This window comes from Larus michahellis, chromosome Z (genome assembly GCF_964199755.1).
Source record: "Larus michahellis chromosome Z, bLarMic1.1, whole genome shotgun sequence".
NCBI classification, from domain to species: Eukaryota; Metazoa; Chordata; class Aves; order Charadriiformes; family Laridae; genus Larus; species Larus michahellis.
The window spans coordinates 67821196-67840067 of NC_133930.1; the positions used below are offsets into that span (position 1 = coordinate 67821196).

Here is an 18872-nt window from a genome sequence, read left to right on the forward strand (position 1 = left end):
TTTCCCATACTTTCTCTTACCTAGAAATCTTGTCATAGAGGGGCAATATGCTGCAAACTTATGCTCTCATTTTACCAAGCTGCAACTTTTTAATGTAGCCATCTGCATTCATTGACATCCCAATAGATGAGATTTTTCTTTAAACAGAATTCAAATAATTCAAGAACATCTAATTTTTCTCCTTCTACAGTTAATTTTTAAGAAGTTAAAGCAATAGTGCCTCCAGCACTTTTCATCTAATTTTCCAGTGTTAACAGACTGATGGGCTTCATGTTGAGCTGAAAAAGCCCTCCTAATTCCGTAACTTTTTTTTTTTCAATTTTTAGTTTTATAAATCTAATTTCTTAATTCTGAGTTGCAGCACTTTAAAAACTTACATGGATAGGAAAGGGGGAAAGAAATTGGAATGGTTTTGTACTTTATTTTTACATGATACAGAATGAAAAACTGATAGAGTTTCATTTATAAAAATAAAAAAGCAAAAGACAGCAACTGTTCTTCATTTTTAGAAATATCAGGAATGTCAGATTTTATTTTTTTTTATGTTTTATAATGCAATTGAGTCACACTACAAAGTGTACATACAGAAAGAGCTTTTCCAGTTAGTAATGTGTGAGTAGCTGTCAGTCTTTAACATAAGTGATTACAACTGTTTATTTAAAAACATCTTAACACTTTTAAGTTTTCTAAGCAACCAAAAGAATGAGAGATTCCAGCTCATGTATGTTCTACCTTATGTTCTCTCTCCTTGCACTTATCTTCCATGCTAACTCTATGGTGCTTCTCAAAACAAGATCAAGAAGGAATGGCCACCTCTCCCTCAGTGGTACGCTGATCTTGGTTTCTCACACACACAAAAAACCCTGTTGGAAGTTAATGCTTTTAAAACCACCTGCAGTAGTCTTGGTTGAAATTGCTCAATGGGTACCAATACTTAGAGGATTAGCAGATAGGTAGATGGCAAGACAGGGAAAACATTTTGCCTTCTCATTTGGTTGAGCATATCCTTCTCCCTGCCCCTTCATGTGCATCAACTTTATAATTACTTTCCCAATGGATACATAAAGGATGCAATTCAAAGATTCTGTCTTTAGTACCCAAATGAATTAAGGGTAACAAAACCTCTTACTATTAATATCTGTCCTAAAAGTGTAGCTTCTTTAATCTGATTTAACATTTTCTGTTCGCCATCATCACTTTGACTGGAGGCTGTAGCACATTACCAGTACCAAACTTTTATGACAGTTGGAACTTCCATTCAAAAGACTTAGTGCTTCACTTTTCCTGTAATACAGTTGTGCTGTTGGGCTTAAAATGCAGTGCTTCACAACACAGCACCACTCACACGCACAAACGTCCTACCCCATTATCCGTGGAAAGACTGTACCTTTCATTAATTATCTTGAAGACCTGGTGGAAGGAGAAAATCTATTGTATACGTGATGAAGTTGTATGTCAGGTAGTCTAGTTTCCCCCATTAATTTTGTCAGTTCAAGGATTGGTATGGAAGCATTCATAATTTACACCCTTTCTTTGTAGCTTAGTATTGGAGGCACCAATCAACTAGCACTGTAGGCATCCTGATTTACCTTCATTCACATGCCCCCTGCTGGTCTTGTCATTGTGACTCAGATGTTCCTCCATGCATACCATCTTCCACCCACTTTTAGTTTAAATATACCTTTATGACCTTCACAGTTTTCTGTGCCAGCAGCATGGCACAATTTTGATTACGATGCAGCTCATCTTTCTTGTCCAGCTTCCTCTTGCCCCAAAGGCTACCCAAACACCTAAATCTCTCCTTTCTATACCATACTCTCATCCATGCATTAAGATTCTGGACCTCTGCCTGCCTTTTGGGCATTGCGTGCAAGTCTGAACAATATTTTGGAGAAGGATACCAAGGACATTCTAGACATCAGTAACTTGGCCTTGGTTTATTTAAAAAGAAAAAAAAAAGCCAAACCAACCATCATATCTCAAGAACCTCCTGTTATGCTACTTTTTTTTTTTTTTTCTGCATTTCCTTCAAGGAAAGCACAAAACCAAGACTACTTCTAACGTTTTCCTCTACTGTTCCCATGACAGCTCATATCCAGTAAGATATTTATACACATCACTTAAATACTCATGAAAGACAAGCGACTCTCAACTTCCCTTCCTATTTTAAATGACTGCTGTGATATAAATCTTTCTGGGTCTGAAAAAATACAGCCAGGTGCATGTGAAGCACCATGCATCACAACATCACTACCACAGGCATATTCGACCTTAAAAACACTGCCCTTCTCTACTTACCTTTTTGTCCATTTATGCTCTTGCAAGTGTTTAACGTGTCTGAGTTAGATAGATGATCCAACCCAAACATCACTTACAAAAATATGAAATGACTTCCTCTGAACTTTATTGACAACAATATGCCTGCCCACATTCTGGGCTGACACACCAAATAAGTGAAATGACCATATATTCAAATCAAAAGCAATCATATCACTTTTGAGATTGAGCCTTGTCTAAGGACAGGAATACACTTCAATAATCTTGAACAATCAGTTCAGCCAGGCAACAAAATTAAGTAATACAGCTTCACAGGAATGTAAATGAGTGGTAGAAAGATTCCTGGACTAGTAATTTAAAATTTCACAGGAGACAGCCTTTTGTGTCAAGAGATAAACATAGTATCTCTGTGAAAAACTGCCAAAGTTACTAGCAGTTTATTTCAATACTGAACTTTAAAAAGATTCTTTCCAGAATGGACAAAATCCAAGCTGTAATTAAACTGAGATCACTGCAATTGCTACTCTGCTGTTGAAGATGATGGTAACTTTGGTCTAGTTTACCTCCTTCCTTGCTCTCAAACTTAGTCAGGCACATACGTGGCAGCCTAGCTTAAATGCAAAGGGGATAATGGAGAAGATACCTACAAATTGGCCCAGAGAAAGTAAGGGATAGAGTGTGTGAGGGTAAGGAATAGCAAACAAAAGGTGAGAGGGCAACAGACAGAACATAGAATAGTCAGGAGTCTGAAGTCTCCCACTGAAAGCCTGGGAAGGGATTGATACTGGCTGGGCTAGCAGAGAGATGGGCAACTGGGTGGAGAAGTAGGTGGGAGAAGCGTGGAGAGAGATTTGTCAAAAACTGACAGACTTAGTTTCATACTGACATAAAACTTCAGTTGCAGCCATAGCAATGGTATTCTAGGCTGTAAAATATAGGGGAGTATATATGAGAGACATACTAAACAGTTTGCCGTTCAAGTGATTAAATTTGGAAGATGAGGAACCTTTGGGAAAAGACAACAAAAAACAATCAGTCACACAGAGAAAGTATTTACGGCTGAATGTGATATTCATCACTGAATGCAAAATTCTTCACTTCATCAGTAGTCTTAGGAAGACCACAGACATTCCTGTTTAATGTTAACATCTGGTGTTTGACATGGAAAATTCTCAGGAAACAGTGGCTTCATACATTCAGTGTAACTTCCATTCAAACGAGTCAAAATACTCAGGACAAAAAGCATTCAACTCTGCAACACTGATTCCCAGCATCAAGCCAACAATTTTGGCCTGTGTTACAGGAAATCATGCTATTAAATCAATGCAACACATTTCCGAAAACATAAGATGCTGACAGATCACAGAATGGTTTGGGTTGGAAGGGACCTTAAGGATCACCTAGCTCCAACCCCCCTGCCATGGGCAGGGACACCTCCCATTAGACCACCACCCCGTCCAACCTGGCGTTGAACACTTACAGGGATGCGGCATCCACAGCTTCTCTAGGCAACTCTCACAGTAAAGAATTGCTTCCTAATATCTAATCTAAGTCTACCCTCTTTCAGTTTAAAACCATTACCCTCCGTCCTATCATTACACTCCCTGATAAAGAGTCCCTCCCCATCAACTATTACATGTCTGGTATCTCATATGCAAATGAATACCTTTATTTCCATACTAAAGTAAGAAAGGAACATAACATTTTAACATGTAGGAAAATAAACAGTGTATTATTATTTTAGTATTCTCAGCATAAACACATTATTGGAGAATGGAAACATCTTCGTACATACAAGGCAATACCTTCATTCTGATCCTAAGATAAACAGAGTTGATAACATGTTTCCAATAATTGACAGTTAGAAAGAGGGGGTCAGGGGGAATGAGATGGAGACTGTCAACAGTGTGCAGGTAGGGGATCACTAAACTATTAAATTATCACATTTTCTTCTTATAGTTATGCTCTGATTGTCTATACATGATTTCTAACTTAAGAAGAGTGTAACAACCAGAATTCAGATAAAAAACGAGAATTAAATTTTTCATGGCTGTCTCAAAAATACCAGCCATTTGCCACTGCATTGACAAAATCAAACCACAAAACAGCAAAGTGCAAAGAATTAATAAGCTTATTATACAAAGTTGGTGGACTATCACATCAGTATTACACAAAGGACTGATTCATACAGTAGTCCTCTCCCTATGGTTTATGGATTGCAAAAAAAATATATTTTCATAAGCAAAGAATGTTAAAAATCCAGAAAAGTAATTATCTAGTTATGCTGCTGTTAAAGGCACTAACAACAGAAACAGAAGTTTTATATCAATAATAACATCTATCCTAATCAGAATGTTTTTCTAGTGAGTAGAATTCTTCAGGGGGGCTTGGAGGGGGAAGAAAAGGGAGGAGGTTATGGAAAAATCCCTCAAAGCCCAAACGAAAGACAGCAACTATTCTGTGCTTGATCCAAAGCCTTTGAAGTTAACGGAAAGTCTTCAATTAAACTGCAGGAGACTTTGCATCAGGCCCCTTTTATGATGAACTAGTGCATTTCCTCAGATTAAATCCACAGAGAATACAGAGGTTTTGTTTTTATATATTTTGCACTAGAAAATATATTTTTAAAATAAATTAAGGTAAAGATCACAAGTGTACATTTAGGATTGTCAGCTAAGATAGAAACCTTTGTACTTTTCAAAGTCAGAAAATACAGATATGACTGGTTACTCCTCAGATGCAGATGTGTTTAATCAAGAATTCTACTAAATTCAGAAACTACACCTTCCTTCCTTTCCCTGTCACACAATTAAATAGTACCAAGTTTAAAATTTCCTTAATAAGTGTGTTCATTAGAATATATATAATGCATTTATTGGCTGTGTAACCATGTTTTGCATGTGTCAGTGTCTTGCAACCAAAGATGACCAGCTAGTGATACGCTCGGGGAAACCCGATGCTCCAAATAATTACTTACTGACTGTTAATGCCTCAAAGTTAGTAGACTTTCATAAATTGCCTTTCACAGACTGTTGGTGTGAAACACGCTTTCAGTGTAAATCTACAAAGAACATGTAACAACACTGTGACTACCCTATCCTTGCTCTTTTTTTGGTTTCTGATGAGAGAGGTTGTGGACTGATAAACAGACTAATATCAGGCCATCACCTACATAGTTTAAAAAGAAGGTGGTATGAATCTGAGAAATGCTATTTTCATAATGAGATTTGAACACTTTTGAAAGAAAAAAAGGTAATACCTAATCAGTCCAGTGAGTTCCTGTCTTGCAAGTTCTTTTTATTCCTGTCTGTCCAGGGAAGAAATACCTTTCTACCTCTTTCTCGTGTCCTTTCTGCTCAAGGACTTCCTTAGTCCTGCACCAGAGGTCCAGTGAATTCACAGAGGAGTTTGGCAGGTAAAACAGGGTCATCTCACATGTGAATCCGCAGAATTCTCATTTGATAAATCACAGAAAATCTTTCCTTATTACTGTTAGTTTTTCAGCTGGTTTCTGAATCTCAAATTCAGGTGACCCATACAGGTAAAGAGCCATAGATACTAAATTCATTTGCCCCTGAAATAACCCCCAGAACTTTAACTGTAGCTAACAGCCTTTGGGCATCCATTAAAAATATGTGGATCTGAAGCTAGACAGCACCAATGTCACCCCTCCAAAATCATGTTAAGTACAGCTATCCTCATCAGGCAGCTCAGACTTTTAATGATCAAAATCATACTGTGCACCAGGCTGCTCACTCAAATCCTGGCACATCTCTCCATGGCTGTTCATGAGCTGCCTAAGATCCTGTTTCTAAAGCCTTTGAATTCCTTTTAAATTCCAAACAAGACAAAGTTGGTTCCTGAACATGAAGCAATCCAAAATAAGCTCACCAGGCCTTACATTAGCAAAAAAAACCTTCTAAGAGCTAGTAATGGCTTACATTTCTGGTCTAGAAGAATTTCTCAACACACTTAGAAATTGTGGCAAGCTTTTCAGTAATCTTGAGATTCAGAGGGTTGTGGCATGGCCCCAACAAACTTTGAAGATCACAATATCCTCATAATTTGCTGTGCAGAATCCTCTTTGCAGACAAGCATCTCCACGATTCAAACACAACAGGATTGGAGTAACAGGTGAAAATCCAGGACTTAGTAGGAAAAGGTGGTGCTCTTCAAGGCCACAGATTAAAGCTCAATGCAAAAAAAGGAAAATTATGCTACTAAGGTTATGTGAAGATTGAGTCTGGAAGCAAAAAATAGAGGATGTATTTATCATCTGTGAATACTTGGTATTTCTGCAGGTCAGAAGCACATGCTCAATTCAAGCTCTGACAATAATGCATACTGGTATTCTATTCTTCACTCAAAGAAAAATACAATAGTTCTTTGCATTTTCAGTTTCAATTCTGCTCCTCCTGCCTGCCCAAATCTGAAAGTTGTTGAATTATGAAGACTTTATTATTTAGAAAAAATAAGAAATATTTTGAGTTAATACAAGATAGCACTCCAGATCACTGCTTGTAGTACAGAGTTCCATTGTGCTGAAGCAGAATTCCACCACTGTTTAAAACACACGTTTTTTTTTTCTCATGTCCTACATACCAAAGACTTACTGGAAGAAAAACTAAATGAGATGCCACAATAAGTTAGTCAGTACCTGTCAGCCTAGTGCGAAGGCAACAAAACCAACTGCAGTTATGATGAAGGTGTTCACAGGTGGACCAATTTCCCCTTTTCTGAAGAAACAGCACGGATGACACAGATAGTTTCTCTAATACCAGAAAAGTATTAATACACCTTAACCTATGTATCCTGCCTGTCTTAACCTATCTAAGTTACCTTAAACCTACATTAGCAATAAGTTGAAGATAACAGTTAAGACCTTTGCAAGTTCCCAAGTCAGATTCCTGCTTGTAATGAAAGCAGTTTTAGGATTAGCTTCCGATTTATAACTTCGGTGTGCTGGAGCACAACACTAATGAACCAAGACTCCTGGAATACTTCAGGTACATATGCTGTAAGGAACACTTCAAAATGCAATCACAGCTGGAAATACCAGTTTAAAAAAACCCAAACATTAGCCAACAGATCTGCCACACACTTTTTAATTTCGTTAATGGCTGGCAAGCATACTGTAAACAACTGTGTACAGAAAGCACACAAAAACTTAGTCAAAACCTGGAAAATACAGGTTCCATTTTTCAACAGCTGTAACTATGCACGAACAATATAAAGTCCAGTTAAAGCTGCATGTCAACATTCATTACAGTTTTTACAACAGAATTTATTACCTGTTGATAGCAATGGTGCCAGCTGCAGCAATATTAAAATGGAATAAAAATATTTCAGCAGAGGTGCACAAAGAAGAACTGTTCACCTACTGCTTCTTGTCTTACAGTACCATGGTAAGCCCGATAACATGTTTATAAAGTATAAAAGTAAGAAGTCTTGTGTCATGTAGCTTGTGACTCTTCCCAATTCACTCCACAATTACTATAAATCTGATTTGTTTATTAGCAACCATCAGTACAGCAATATTGACAAGTAAATCATAAGAACTCAAGTTAGAGTGCCACTTGCTAAACACTCAGCACAATTTTATTGTACTTGTCTGAAATTTATGCAAACTCTTTTTAAATAGGAAAGTATGCTTATCTTATTCTGAAAAATATACGGGGAAACATAGTAATGGAACATAAAATCTCAGTGGGCAGAAGGAATTAAACAAATATCTTGACTACATGTCCACTATGCAAAACTAATATTCAGCATTCCACAGTGAATTAAAAGCAGATTGCCTTTTATCAATGAAAACAAACCTATTCTGAAAATGAAAACAGCCACAGGATGTTTTCCTTCAAATATTTTGAAACTCAAGTTAATGAAAAGGTAAACAGTATAGTCTGCATTTCATGTGACCTACAGAATATCGCTAGGGGTAGAAAATCAATGATTTTTTTATATTGTATGTTTAATAACTAACTTTGGGAAATTAAGAAATAATATATTGGAAAATTAAGTTTTGTTAAAGCGCAGACGGGATGCATTCTTCAGTTAGGGATATGTTATGGTCAACCAATAGCAACTAATAAAATTATGATGGCTCAGCCACCACTTCTCAACGGTACTATAATAATTAATTGTACATGTTCTTCTACTGCAGTGAGGTTAAAAACCCTCTGTGGGTTTAAAAAAGCATCAGCACCCATCCATAAACTTGATTTGAAACATGAGACCCATTCACTACAAGGTGTGAGATTAACAGACTTTCATACCACTGAAAAACAGGACCAGCAGCAGAAAGTAACAGAAATAACAAACAATTCTAAAACCCAGAACAACTCCATGAAGATACCTGTATTACCTGTTTTCATGGATTACACCTAAAGGAAAGCCTATTTTAAGAAAATATGGAAAGCATACACGAATGAATGCTTTGGCTATGAATACATCAAAAATAACAGGACAAAATAAAACAGTAAGATTAATAATATTCCTTTTGTATCCTTGGCAATAAAATAGTCCTCTTAGAAAATAAAATTCCAATGATAAACTCCTTTAAAACAACAGCATCAATTATTTCATTCTGTGGCTCCTACACTTTATGCAACCAGCATAAGCCTGATGCATTTGAATTCTTGGCAGAAGAATCACTTACAGGAAGTGAGAAAATGTCTTACTATTTGAATTTAGCATACGTCTTCAGGCATGAAATCCCTCTCCATGTGTCCTCGAACATCCAGAATCTTCACTTACGCACCATTTCTAACATTACAGTAAGCAGTTTCTCACCAGCGCACCTTCAGACTGGAAAATCTTGGTCAAACAAATTTAGAAGAAGAATGCTGCTTTTTAGCTCCATGCCAGTATATCTGTGACCCTTTTCTTACTCTCTTCTAGCATGAAGAGAAGGAAAAGCAATAAGATGCTTCCATCCAAACACTGCTCCAGAAATATTAAATCCTATCATATTTTCCTATTTACTTGATTGTGCTCACATGAAGCATGGAAATCCTGCTACATACTATGCTAATAGCTGAACTACATCACACATGACTGTGCTTTGCAACACCATAGTTCTATTACAAACTAATGATGCCATTATAAGAGGAAATGACCCAGTTCTAAATTAAAACTTAGCCTGTGGACTACAAAGATTTCCCATTTCAGACTCCCTTAGTGGACCACCCATAGGAATTTAGGCTAATGTGGAGGAAAACACAAAATTTCATGTATTGACATTGTTTGATTCAGAACTGCTTTCCGGCATCACTTCTGCAGCACATCCGTTAAAATCGTACTTATTTCTGCTCTTCTTCACTCTTCTATTAAGAGTCTCCAGTCAGTTCTTAACCTTAACTGCCAATTTCAACAAGCATCTTCCCACTTCTATGTCTTAATTTAATCTCTTACAGACACCACTAGCTAGACAATTAATATTTAATAACGTACGAATAGTTGGCTTCAGGAGAAACACTGCACTGACATTAATGTGCCACAGGAGCGTTAAAATTCCAGCCTTACTTCAGGCTAATGTTTGTCACGTTTTGCTCACATGTGGAAACTTCTCTCTGCATCTAAAAGTATTTAGAGCCTTTTTCCAACTGTTGTTGAAAGCTTAGATTATTTACACTAACTGAACCATGTATATGTACTGTATAAACAAAATAAATCTATTTATAAAAGACTCAAAACCCACTACTAAGCGTCCTGGTATTCCATTCCAGTTACTAGGGACTAGCCCACCAGCCTAGATGACAAGCCACTTGTACTAAACAGCTATACCATTTTTTTTGTAGATAGATCCTAGTGGATAAATTTCCTTAGAAAAGAAAGTAAGGTCTACAATGAAGATGCAACATAACATACAGAACACACTGTGCACATGCATGCACCCCAGCCACACAAGCGCCTTTTCCTAAGGAGTGCTTTCAAAGTCACAGAAGCAGGGGAAAGAAAACAAAAAATAACAAGCCTTACCTTTCTGCAGACACTTTCAAAATTAACTTCTGTCCTAAGAGCAAGTCTGGTAACTTCATCTGGCTTTATTTCCTGTGGGTGAAAGATATATTTATTCTTCTTATGATCAGATTTTTTGAAACCTTTCTAAGGTTCATCTTCCTCATAAACATTCTAACTTCATGGCATCTCCCACTGACCTCTTAAAGGAAGAAAACTGGTTTGTTATACAGAGATTTTTTTGTGTGTACATAAATAATACATCTACTGACTTCCAAAACATACACTTACACCTAATGTGACTGTATCTACTACTGCTGAGGGCAACAGAGATTTTTCAACAGCGAAATATGCAGAAGGGTGATTTTATTTACAGAAATGTTTAAATTGACTGTATTGTTGTGCTACAAATAAACTCTGGAAGGGTTGAAATGCCCCACTTATCTTTGACTCTGAAGTTACATCAGAACTTATCAACATATGTGAATATACAAGTTGAAGACAATGAAATTTAAGTTGAGGGGAAAAAAATTTTCTTTTCTGAAGAGACTGACTACACATGCAATTTTCGTTCCTGGACTTAAGCATTTCCATTGGCAGTTGAAATAGAGGAATGAAAATCCTGGACAAGTGTATTTGGTCAGAAGTTGAATATTTTATGAAACATGCCCAGATGACAGATTTCTCATTATTTTAAAATACATACTTTATATATGTTGTATTACAAAATGCCCTATTAGCCTTATCAACTGAATGCACTGAATATTGGGTTTTCCCTCCTAGGGCACTGCGTCAAATAAATCATGTTACATACCAGTTGTTTGCCAGATGGCCATTTTAAAAGTAGTTTAACTACAGTTACGCAGAACCCAAACAACTTCCATGCATTCATAGTTCTGAAAAACTGTACAAAGAAACCGAGTTTTAGTTTTTCTGACAGCTTTCATTTGGATCTAGCCTATATCACAATCCTGGTGGCCTCAACACCTGAAGAAGATTATCTGTTTGCTGAATTTCTAAAACTCCAGGAAAGCAGATGACTTAAACATAAAACCCAGCAATTCTGCAACACTTCTGATCAATAAAGAAAATGAAAACCTAAACTGGAAGTGCCCATTAAAAGTATTATAGTTTGAGAAACTGATACATGTCCAGGCACTTGGGCTGCGCCTATAACTAACATTATGCTCAGATCTGACAAGAAAGATGCTGACTGAAAAACCTTAAAAACAACAACTGTAACTACTGGCTCAGAATAACTAATGTATTAGCAAAAATTCAAATGCAAATCAAATTATGGGAGACATGATAATTTACAAACATCTAGAAGAAAAATGTACTATATAATAGGGACATACTTTCATGTTCAGCAACTAAATTACACATTCCTTTTTCTCTTTTTCCCTACTTAATTATCCAATAAGTATTCCAACACTTCCCTTTAACATCCTGCTCCATTGTTAACTTTCCATATTCTATCCTCTTTCTGTCCTAAATCTGGAGCAGTCTGTGCACTTCGTGACACGTAATTTCAGGAAGAACCAAGTAGTTTACTTTCTTATAAAGGGTCATACCTTGCATTTCAAAACCTTACATTGTCCTTCCTTCTATATATTAGATACGTTACAGAGAGTTTGCATCTTACCTAGATGCATATGTCTTAAAACGATAAGCAAGCATATAATAATGGGAATAAAGTAACAGAACAAAATTAAATTAACAAAAAAATAAATCTCTTTTTGTGAATGTCAGAAGAGCTTCCTGACAATGAGGTCTAAATGTCTGCAAAATCATCTACCAAAGGTACTGGTGGAAGGCCGATCTCTTGGAGGACAGAATCCAGACTGGAAAAACACTAGTGGATGTAGGAAACAATCTTCTACTGGCAGTTGGACAGTTGGATGACCTAATAGAATCTAGAGATGGAAAAGACCTATGATTCAGTTTTCCATGACTTTCCAAAGCATTTCACAGATGGTGAAAGTAGGACACGGTGGTTAAGTGACATGCTTACTGTCACATAGTAGGTTGGGGGCTATGAATGAAGCTGTGGAACCCAATACTATTCATTAAATCAAGCTGTTTCTTTACTAAAAAAAAAAAAAAAAAAGATAATTTGTATGATATACATCCCAAATAACACTGCCTATTTTCTTGCCTCCTCAGGATTTAAACGCAGCAACTGGTTTCAGAGGGGAGGCACGTAAACTTCAGCCACTCCTACACTAGAATGTCAAAGGTTTAATTTTTATATGACAATACTGCCCTTAACGTTGCAGAATCATGCATAATAATGGAGAAAGAATTACAGTTTGGAACATGAAGTCATGAATGGAGCTTCACTGAAATGCTTAGTATAAACGAATGAGGCCAAGAACCTCCTGTTAAGGTTTAAACCCAAAAATTATAAAGCACCTCCTTCACTTCTCTTAGATTTAAGGCAATACAAGCATTTTTGACTTATATAGTCTTCAGCAGCTCCCTGGTTTTCTAAGAGTAGCCATGTAAGTCAAGTTATTGGAATAAATAGACCTTTCTATGGTGTCTATTAATGGTCAGCTTCAGACAAGAAAATAGAAAAAGGATATAGTGATGTCTTTCCCAGCAGTTTTCTCAACTTTGAGATGCACATAGCTCAAGAACTCCTGACTCACAGAGAACCTTTGTATTGAGTATCTATTATGAAGTCTTCTTTCACCAATTACATTAAGGGATGTTATAAGCGGTTGCCACCTCCAGCACCTCTGGGACCAGTCCAGGGATTCCTCCTACCCTGCTGCTGGAGCCCAGCCCAGTGTGTCCAGAGACACAGAGGTCTCCATCCCAGGTCCACAGATGTGGCAGTTGCTTTCTCACTGGCAGGTTCAAGCAGTAGTGACGCTCAGCTATGCATCTAGCTGCCACAGACATGTAACACTTACAGGGCTCACACGTACAGCCAGCCAAGACCTCTTCCTCCGTTTGGTCAGGTCAGGATTGAAGCTCACTATTGAGAGTACAGAATGCCCCCTCCCAGCCCCTTCCAGATTAACAAGCACGTGCACATTCATGGATACCTCAAATATCAGCACAGCATATCCCTCTGTCCACCTAATACCCCCATGCCTGGGTCCAGAGCCCTTTTATCCACCTCATGGACCTCCTATTTGGTGGCTGGCAGCAAGTCACTAGCAGGCAGGCGCAGGCACTCAAACTCTTGTCTTACAGGTTCACTTCTCTTACAGGCACCCCACGCTGACAGGTCTCTCCCAAACACCAGCATGGGCCCTCTACCCACCTGGTACCCCTTCCCCGACCCACTGCTAGTCCCATTTGAAGTCTGCTAGTGAACTACATGTGACAGAGATATGTATTTGGGGTCAAAACACGCGGAAATACAGACACTCTGCCTGTCCCTGTTAGCAGCAGGCACCAGGCACATGGGCTGCGACCTGTGGTCCCAGTCCAGATGCTGCACCAAAAGCCTCACTTGCTTCACTTGCCCCACACTCACCCATAGCTGTGCCCAGGACACACGCTGTCCCTGTCTTCCCAGTTAGGACATGTGCTGCTCCTGCCCCTGTGGCTGGCGCCGAGACCCTCACCTGCTCCTGCTGCTGACACCACAGGCTCGCGTCACCCACACCCCTGGTCTGACTCTAGCTGTTGTCTCCATACCCAGTCATGACGGTCCCCCCAGTAGCTGGCACCTAGTCCTTACAGCACTCGCACAAAGAGTGAGATTACACAGAGAGTTAAGATTTATAAAAAGACAACAAGCTGTGGAGATCTGAACAGGGCTTGTTCAGATATGTGTACTGACTGGCACTGGTTGGGACTGGCCCCTCTGATACCCATTCCCACCTGTGCTCCCTAAACATTGTTTAGCAAATTTTGCATAGTCCACAGGTCCCCCCCCACTGCCCCAAGTCCTCATGTTCATCTTGTTTCCACTTCTTATCAAAGTCCAGGCTGGACTTCCCCAAAGCAACACCAGTAGTTTCTTAATTGCTCGTTACTTAGTGACTGTAGACTTTTTGTCTTTGTCACTGTCTGTTATCCCCTTCCACCAGCTCTATTCCTCTCTGTGTTTTTGTTCACCCTCTCCCCTTTCACTTATTATCCTCTTAGCACTGAAAAGGTCCCCTACTCCAGGCTCATAATAAAGAATGCTCTCACCACCTTCCACATGCCCTCACAGATTATAGCTGCTTTCTGAAATCATGTTGATATTCGGTATCATAACATCCTGTGCCAGTAAGTTTCCAAGACTAATGAGGTGTTATGTTCCAACATAATACAGGGAATACAAAAGTTAAGAGGGAACCAGATAAGTATGCTACTTTGTGAAGTCTCCTGTCCATAATAATCCCAGGTTAGGTAAATACAGACAAAGCCCCCCTACCAACCAACACATACACTCTCCTTCTCTCCGTGAAAATCCTCTTTGGCAAACATTTTAAACAACCCCCAAATACCTAAAAAAAAAGAAAGCAAGCCTTAAAAACAAGGTGTTGAAGTACTGACTGCCTCTTGAGGGATGACAAAAAAACCAGCTGTTGGGATCAACAGACCCTTCTGCCCTGCATGCTGACCGTGTTTGCTCTTGTGGGAAAGGTACTACAAGAGCTACTGACTGAGATACGCTGCCAGTACTGATGGCACCAGTGCCCTAGCTGGCAAATGCTGGCATGCTGATGGCTAATGGACAGTAAGCAACAAGAAGAACAAATAATTTTCTTTTAATTACAGACTGCATGCCTATCTCAACTTCTGTCACGAAACCCTTTAAGAGACAGGGACGTGAGCAAGGGAAGACTCTGTGCAGGCTAACGTAGATGACACAAAGTACAACGATGTAGCTCTCTGTTCTGGTGCCTGAGCTGAGCCAACAACCGCCACAGGAGTAACCAAGATGAGACTTGGAAGAAGGTGGCGAAGGTGACATAGTGGCAGCAGCAGGACCATCTGATAAGTCTCAGAGCTAGGATTTGCACAATTTTTCAACAATTTTCACAATGTGGAGACCAAGGCTCCTCCAGGCGTTCGCCACTCGGGCAGCTGCTCCGGCGGTGGGACATCAGGCAAACCAAGCCATCAGCCAGTTGGACCTTGTCACGGCTGCAGGCAGATGACTAGGCCTTGGCCTGAGATTAAGCTGAATAAACAGGATGTGAAAAACTACTGGACATGACATAAGAAAACTGCTGGATGTGACAGATAATGCGAGAAGCCGACAGAGTGGCTGGATTTTACAGATCATTAAGGGAAAGTTACGTGAAAAACAGACAAGCTCCATGGAAAGGTGGAGTACAGGGCAGCTTTTGGAGATGGGGTGGGTACATCTTGCAAGGCTGACAGTACCGAGGGAGCCGTACTGGCAATAGCACACGAAGCCAAGACCGCCTATGAAGTCACACCGAAATATGGAATTTGTGGAAAAAGTAACTAGGGGTGGGCAAAGCCTGGCCGGGGCTGGGAAAAGGGAGTGCTGGGGCCCAGGAAGGGATGTGTCAGCGCACGGCTGTGGGGCAGCCATGCAGCTCCGAAGCCAGCCCGCTGCCAGAGACAGCGAGCTCACCCCACTGCTTACAGAAACTGAGAACAGCAGTGTCTGTGGTTTTTTATTTTTTATTTTTTCTTTAAATGATCAACTTATTTAAATAAACCATAACTGCCTTACACAGAAAGGGGAGATCCCATTGAACAGAAGTATGTCAAGCACAAATGACATCTGAAAATACGATTTCATGCTGATATTGGTCATGGCTGCTGCGATACCACTTTATCCAAGTGATACTGAGGAAGATACAGTTTCTAGCTGAACGGGTATGGAAATGTAATTTATTGAACAGCCTTCAGAAGACAGGAAAGGCACAAAAAACCCTGTCGGATGAAGCTTTGACACATCTCAGAAATGCAAGATTATTCACATAAAATGTATTCCCAGCCATGCTGTCTAAGGCAGTTTTAGATGACTCAGAAGAAACAGTTTGCCAGTAGTGGCCTGTGGAAGCAATTTAGGAGTCCTCACACTATTAAAACCTACCCAATTTCAATTTTGTTTTGACTAGCATTTTCTGTTTATCTTTACCATGCAATTCATTAATTTTCTCATTGTTTTTTCATCTTTTCTTAGTCATATGAGTGTTAAGCCTTTCCTTATGAAATTGTTCCATATACACCATCTTTATAATATGACTTTTATCTTAAAATGGAGAAATTTCTGCAAAAAATAAGTAACAAAATCAGGGTGTACACAAGGAGGTAACAGAACACTCATACCAAAAATCAAATATTTCTGATGAAATCTCAACTGTAGTCTGTTAACCATTACTGCATTTACTTCTTTTAAAGTATTATCGTAATTTTTACCCTTGAACACGTGTAAAAGTTTCTTGCAAAGTTGCTTATATTTTTCCTCAGCTTTCAGTCTAATTTTGCTATTTTCTGTCATTTTTCTATGTTCCTTAGTAAGGAGAAAGGGATGGGGGGCGGGGGTAAAACACCTCATTTCAGAACAGGTCTTCAGTTTCTCTTTTCTGTAATTTAATCACTGCATGGCTTTCTGTCACAACCAATTTGTTCCCCTAAGTCTGTAAAAGTTCAGTATTTTAGTCATTCAGAGCAAAAGTAGTCTTTGACTCTTAGTGCAAATTCTACCGTTGTGAAAGTACACAAATATGAGATCATGCACTTAAAAGCAGAATATCTTCAAAGTAGTGAAATAAACCAGCCATGGTTCACCTGAAAGTTTATATGCTTTTCAAAAGAAACTCCATGATAAAAGTACAAGTTTGTTTCAGCTACGAAGGCCTGTTTTCAAGAAATGCAGTATTCTAATTGGTTATACCTAACTGATTATGAAGAAAAAGTAACACTTTTTTCCCCTGACAGTTTACCAATCTGTATCCTTTGTCAGTAACTGTGACCCAAATATATACATATATATATACACACACAAATGAGAATTTCTACAGATGTATGTCATATTAGTGGACCACCATTACAAACTAAACGGCACTCTGCCTATGTAAAAAAATTAAAATAAATACACCTCCCAAGTCATATCCCCCCAAGCCCCCTTTTTACCAGATGTGAAACCAAGACGAATTTGGTCTTGGTTTGGAATTAATAAACAGAATAGTAGGGCAGAAAATTTAAACTGGTAAGTAAAAATTTTGATATTGTGCAGTCAAGTGTGGCTTAAGCTTGTTAATAAGTTTATTAAGCAGATCAGCGCTACACCCGCTTTATTATAAAATCACTATGTAATTTTAGCAACAGACAAAATCAAGCACACTTTAGAGTAGCTGGCTGGCTTCCTACCAGTACTTATAAACTATTACCAAGTCACCCCTCAGCTTACTTTTGACTAATTAAATGTCCTGAACTTCATCTACCACAGAAGGAAAGTCTGTCCGTATGTAACCTCTGTAAGTCTTTCCTGCATTTGCTCTCATTTTTTAACCACAATTTTAAAAATAGGAATAACATAGAATGCATTATCTGTCTTGGAAATATCATACAGAAGAAAAGAACTCTCATTCTAGACAAAGAGCCCGTAGCCTTCCTTGCTCCTGGAAACTTAATCTTCCATTTGGCTTTACTTTTTTCCTCAATGGAATCCAGACAATCCAAGTCACTCTCGTCTTTATCCATCACCTTTAAATTACATAAAATCCTTCCAGAGAGTTCTATTGATTTGTCTCAAATTTCCCTAACTGTAACCTGATGTTAGGTAAACTCAGAATTTGCTACTTGTGACTGCATCTTCTGCAGTAATGCTTTTGATGCCTAAAGACTCAGACTTTTTTTTTTAATGATTTCCCGCTTTGTTGACGGTGACAAGTAATCCCAAAACCTCATTTATCTCCTCTGGCTGAATGACAACATGAGAATGCCCAAATGATGCAACCATACCATTTATTTTACTTGGTGCTAAGAAAATAGATTAAATAATCATTAAAATGTAGCACTACTTTGATACTAAAAATCCTGTTGCTAGCAGCCCCTAGAAATCTCCAGTCTTTGCACCCATGTACTTCTACTAAAAACGCGGCACGATATGAAAGCATGGCAAGTAAAAACTAGATGTTTTTCATCAGGAATTCAATCCAGCAGTTCAGCATTTCAATTCTAAAAAGACCTGTCACTGCCTCCTGTTGCAGCAGATTGCAAGCAGACACTTTACATAATGCTTCACATCCATGGATGTGAAAGAGTTACGCGACAGTCACCAAGGGTACTGCTGAGGCGGGCTGAGGTTTTCAATCCACAGGTGAGAATCCAGTGAGGGCCAAACCCAGTCTCATTAGAGGTAGGTTGATTCACAGGGAAGTCTAGGATGGTGCTGTTAGGCCATCCCTGTTACAGGTCTGAATTTGACTGATGCCCAGAAAATTAAGAAGGTATATAGACTGTCCAGTCACATGTTCAGAACATTATTGCCCTTTTGCAAGTCAAGTAAGTACCCTGACATCTCCATGCTAAAAGGTTTCCTCACTTTTTTTTTTATTTTTTTTATTTCCGTTAACAGTCATTTGGAAAAAAACCTGCACCCACCAATCCCTGAAGCGTGAGCTCACCCCCTGGCCCATGCTGCTGTAATGGGGATTCTTTCTCGGGTTCCTTGGGTGAATCACGCTTAGGACTCA

At 38.8% G+C, this 18872-nt stretch overlaps 1 protein-coding gene across 1 annotated transcript in view; it reads right to left on the bottom strand.

The window, feature by feature from the left end:
- Positions 1-18872, bottom strand: part of SRFBP1 (serum response factor binding protein 1) — an 84215-nt gene that overhangs the window by 15188 nt on the left and 50155 nt on the right. The window contains exon 4 of the mRNA XM_074570578.1: positions 10258-10329. Within this exon, the coding sequence (XP_074426679.1) occupies positions 10258-10329 (72 nt within the window). The remainder of the gene's footprint in view (positions 1-10257; positions 10330-18872) is intronic.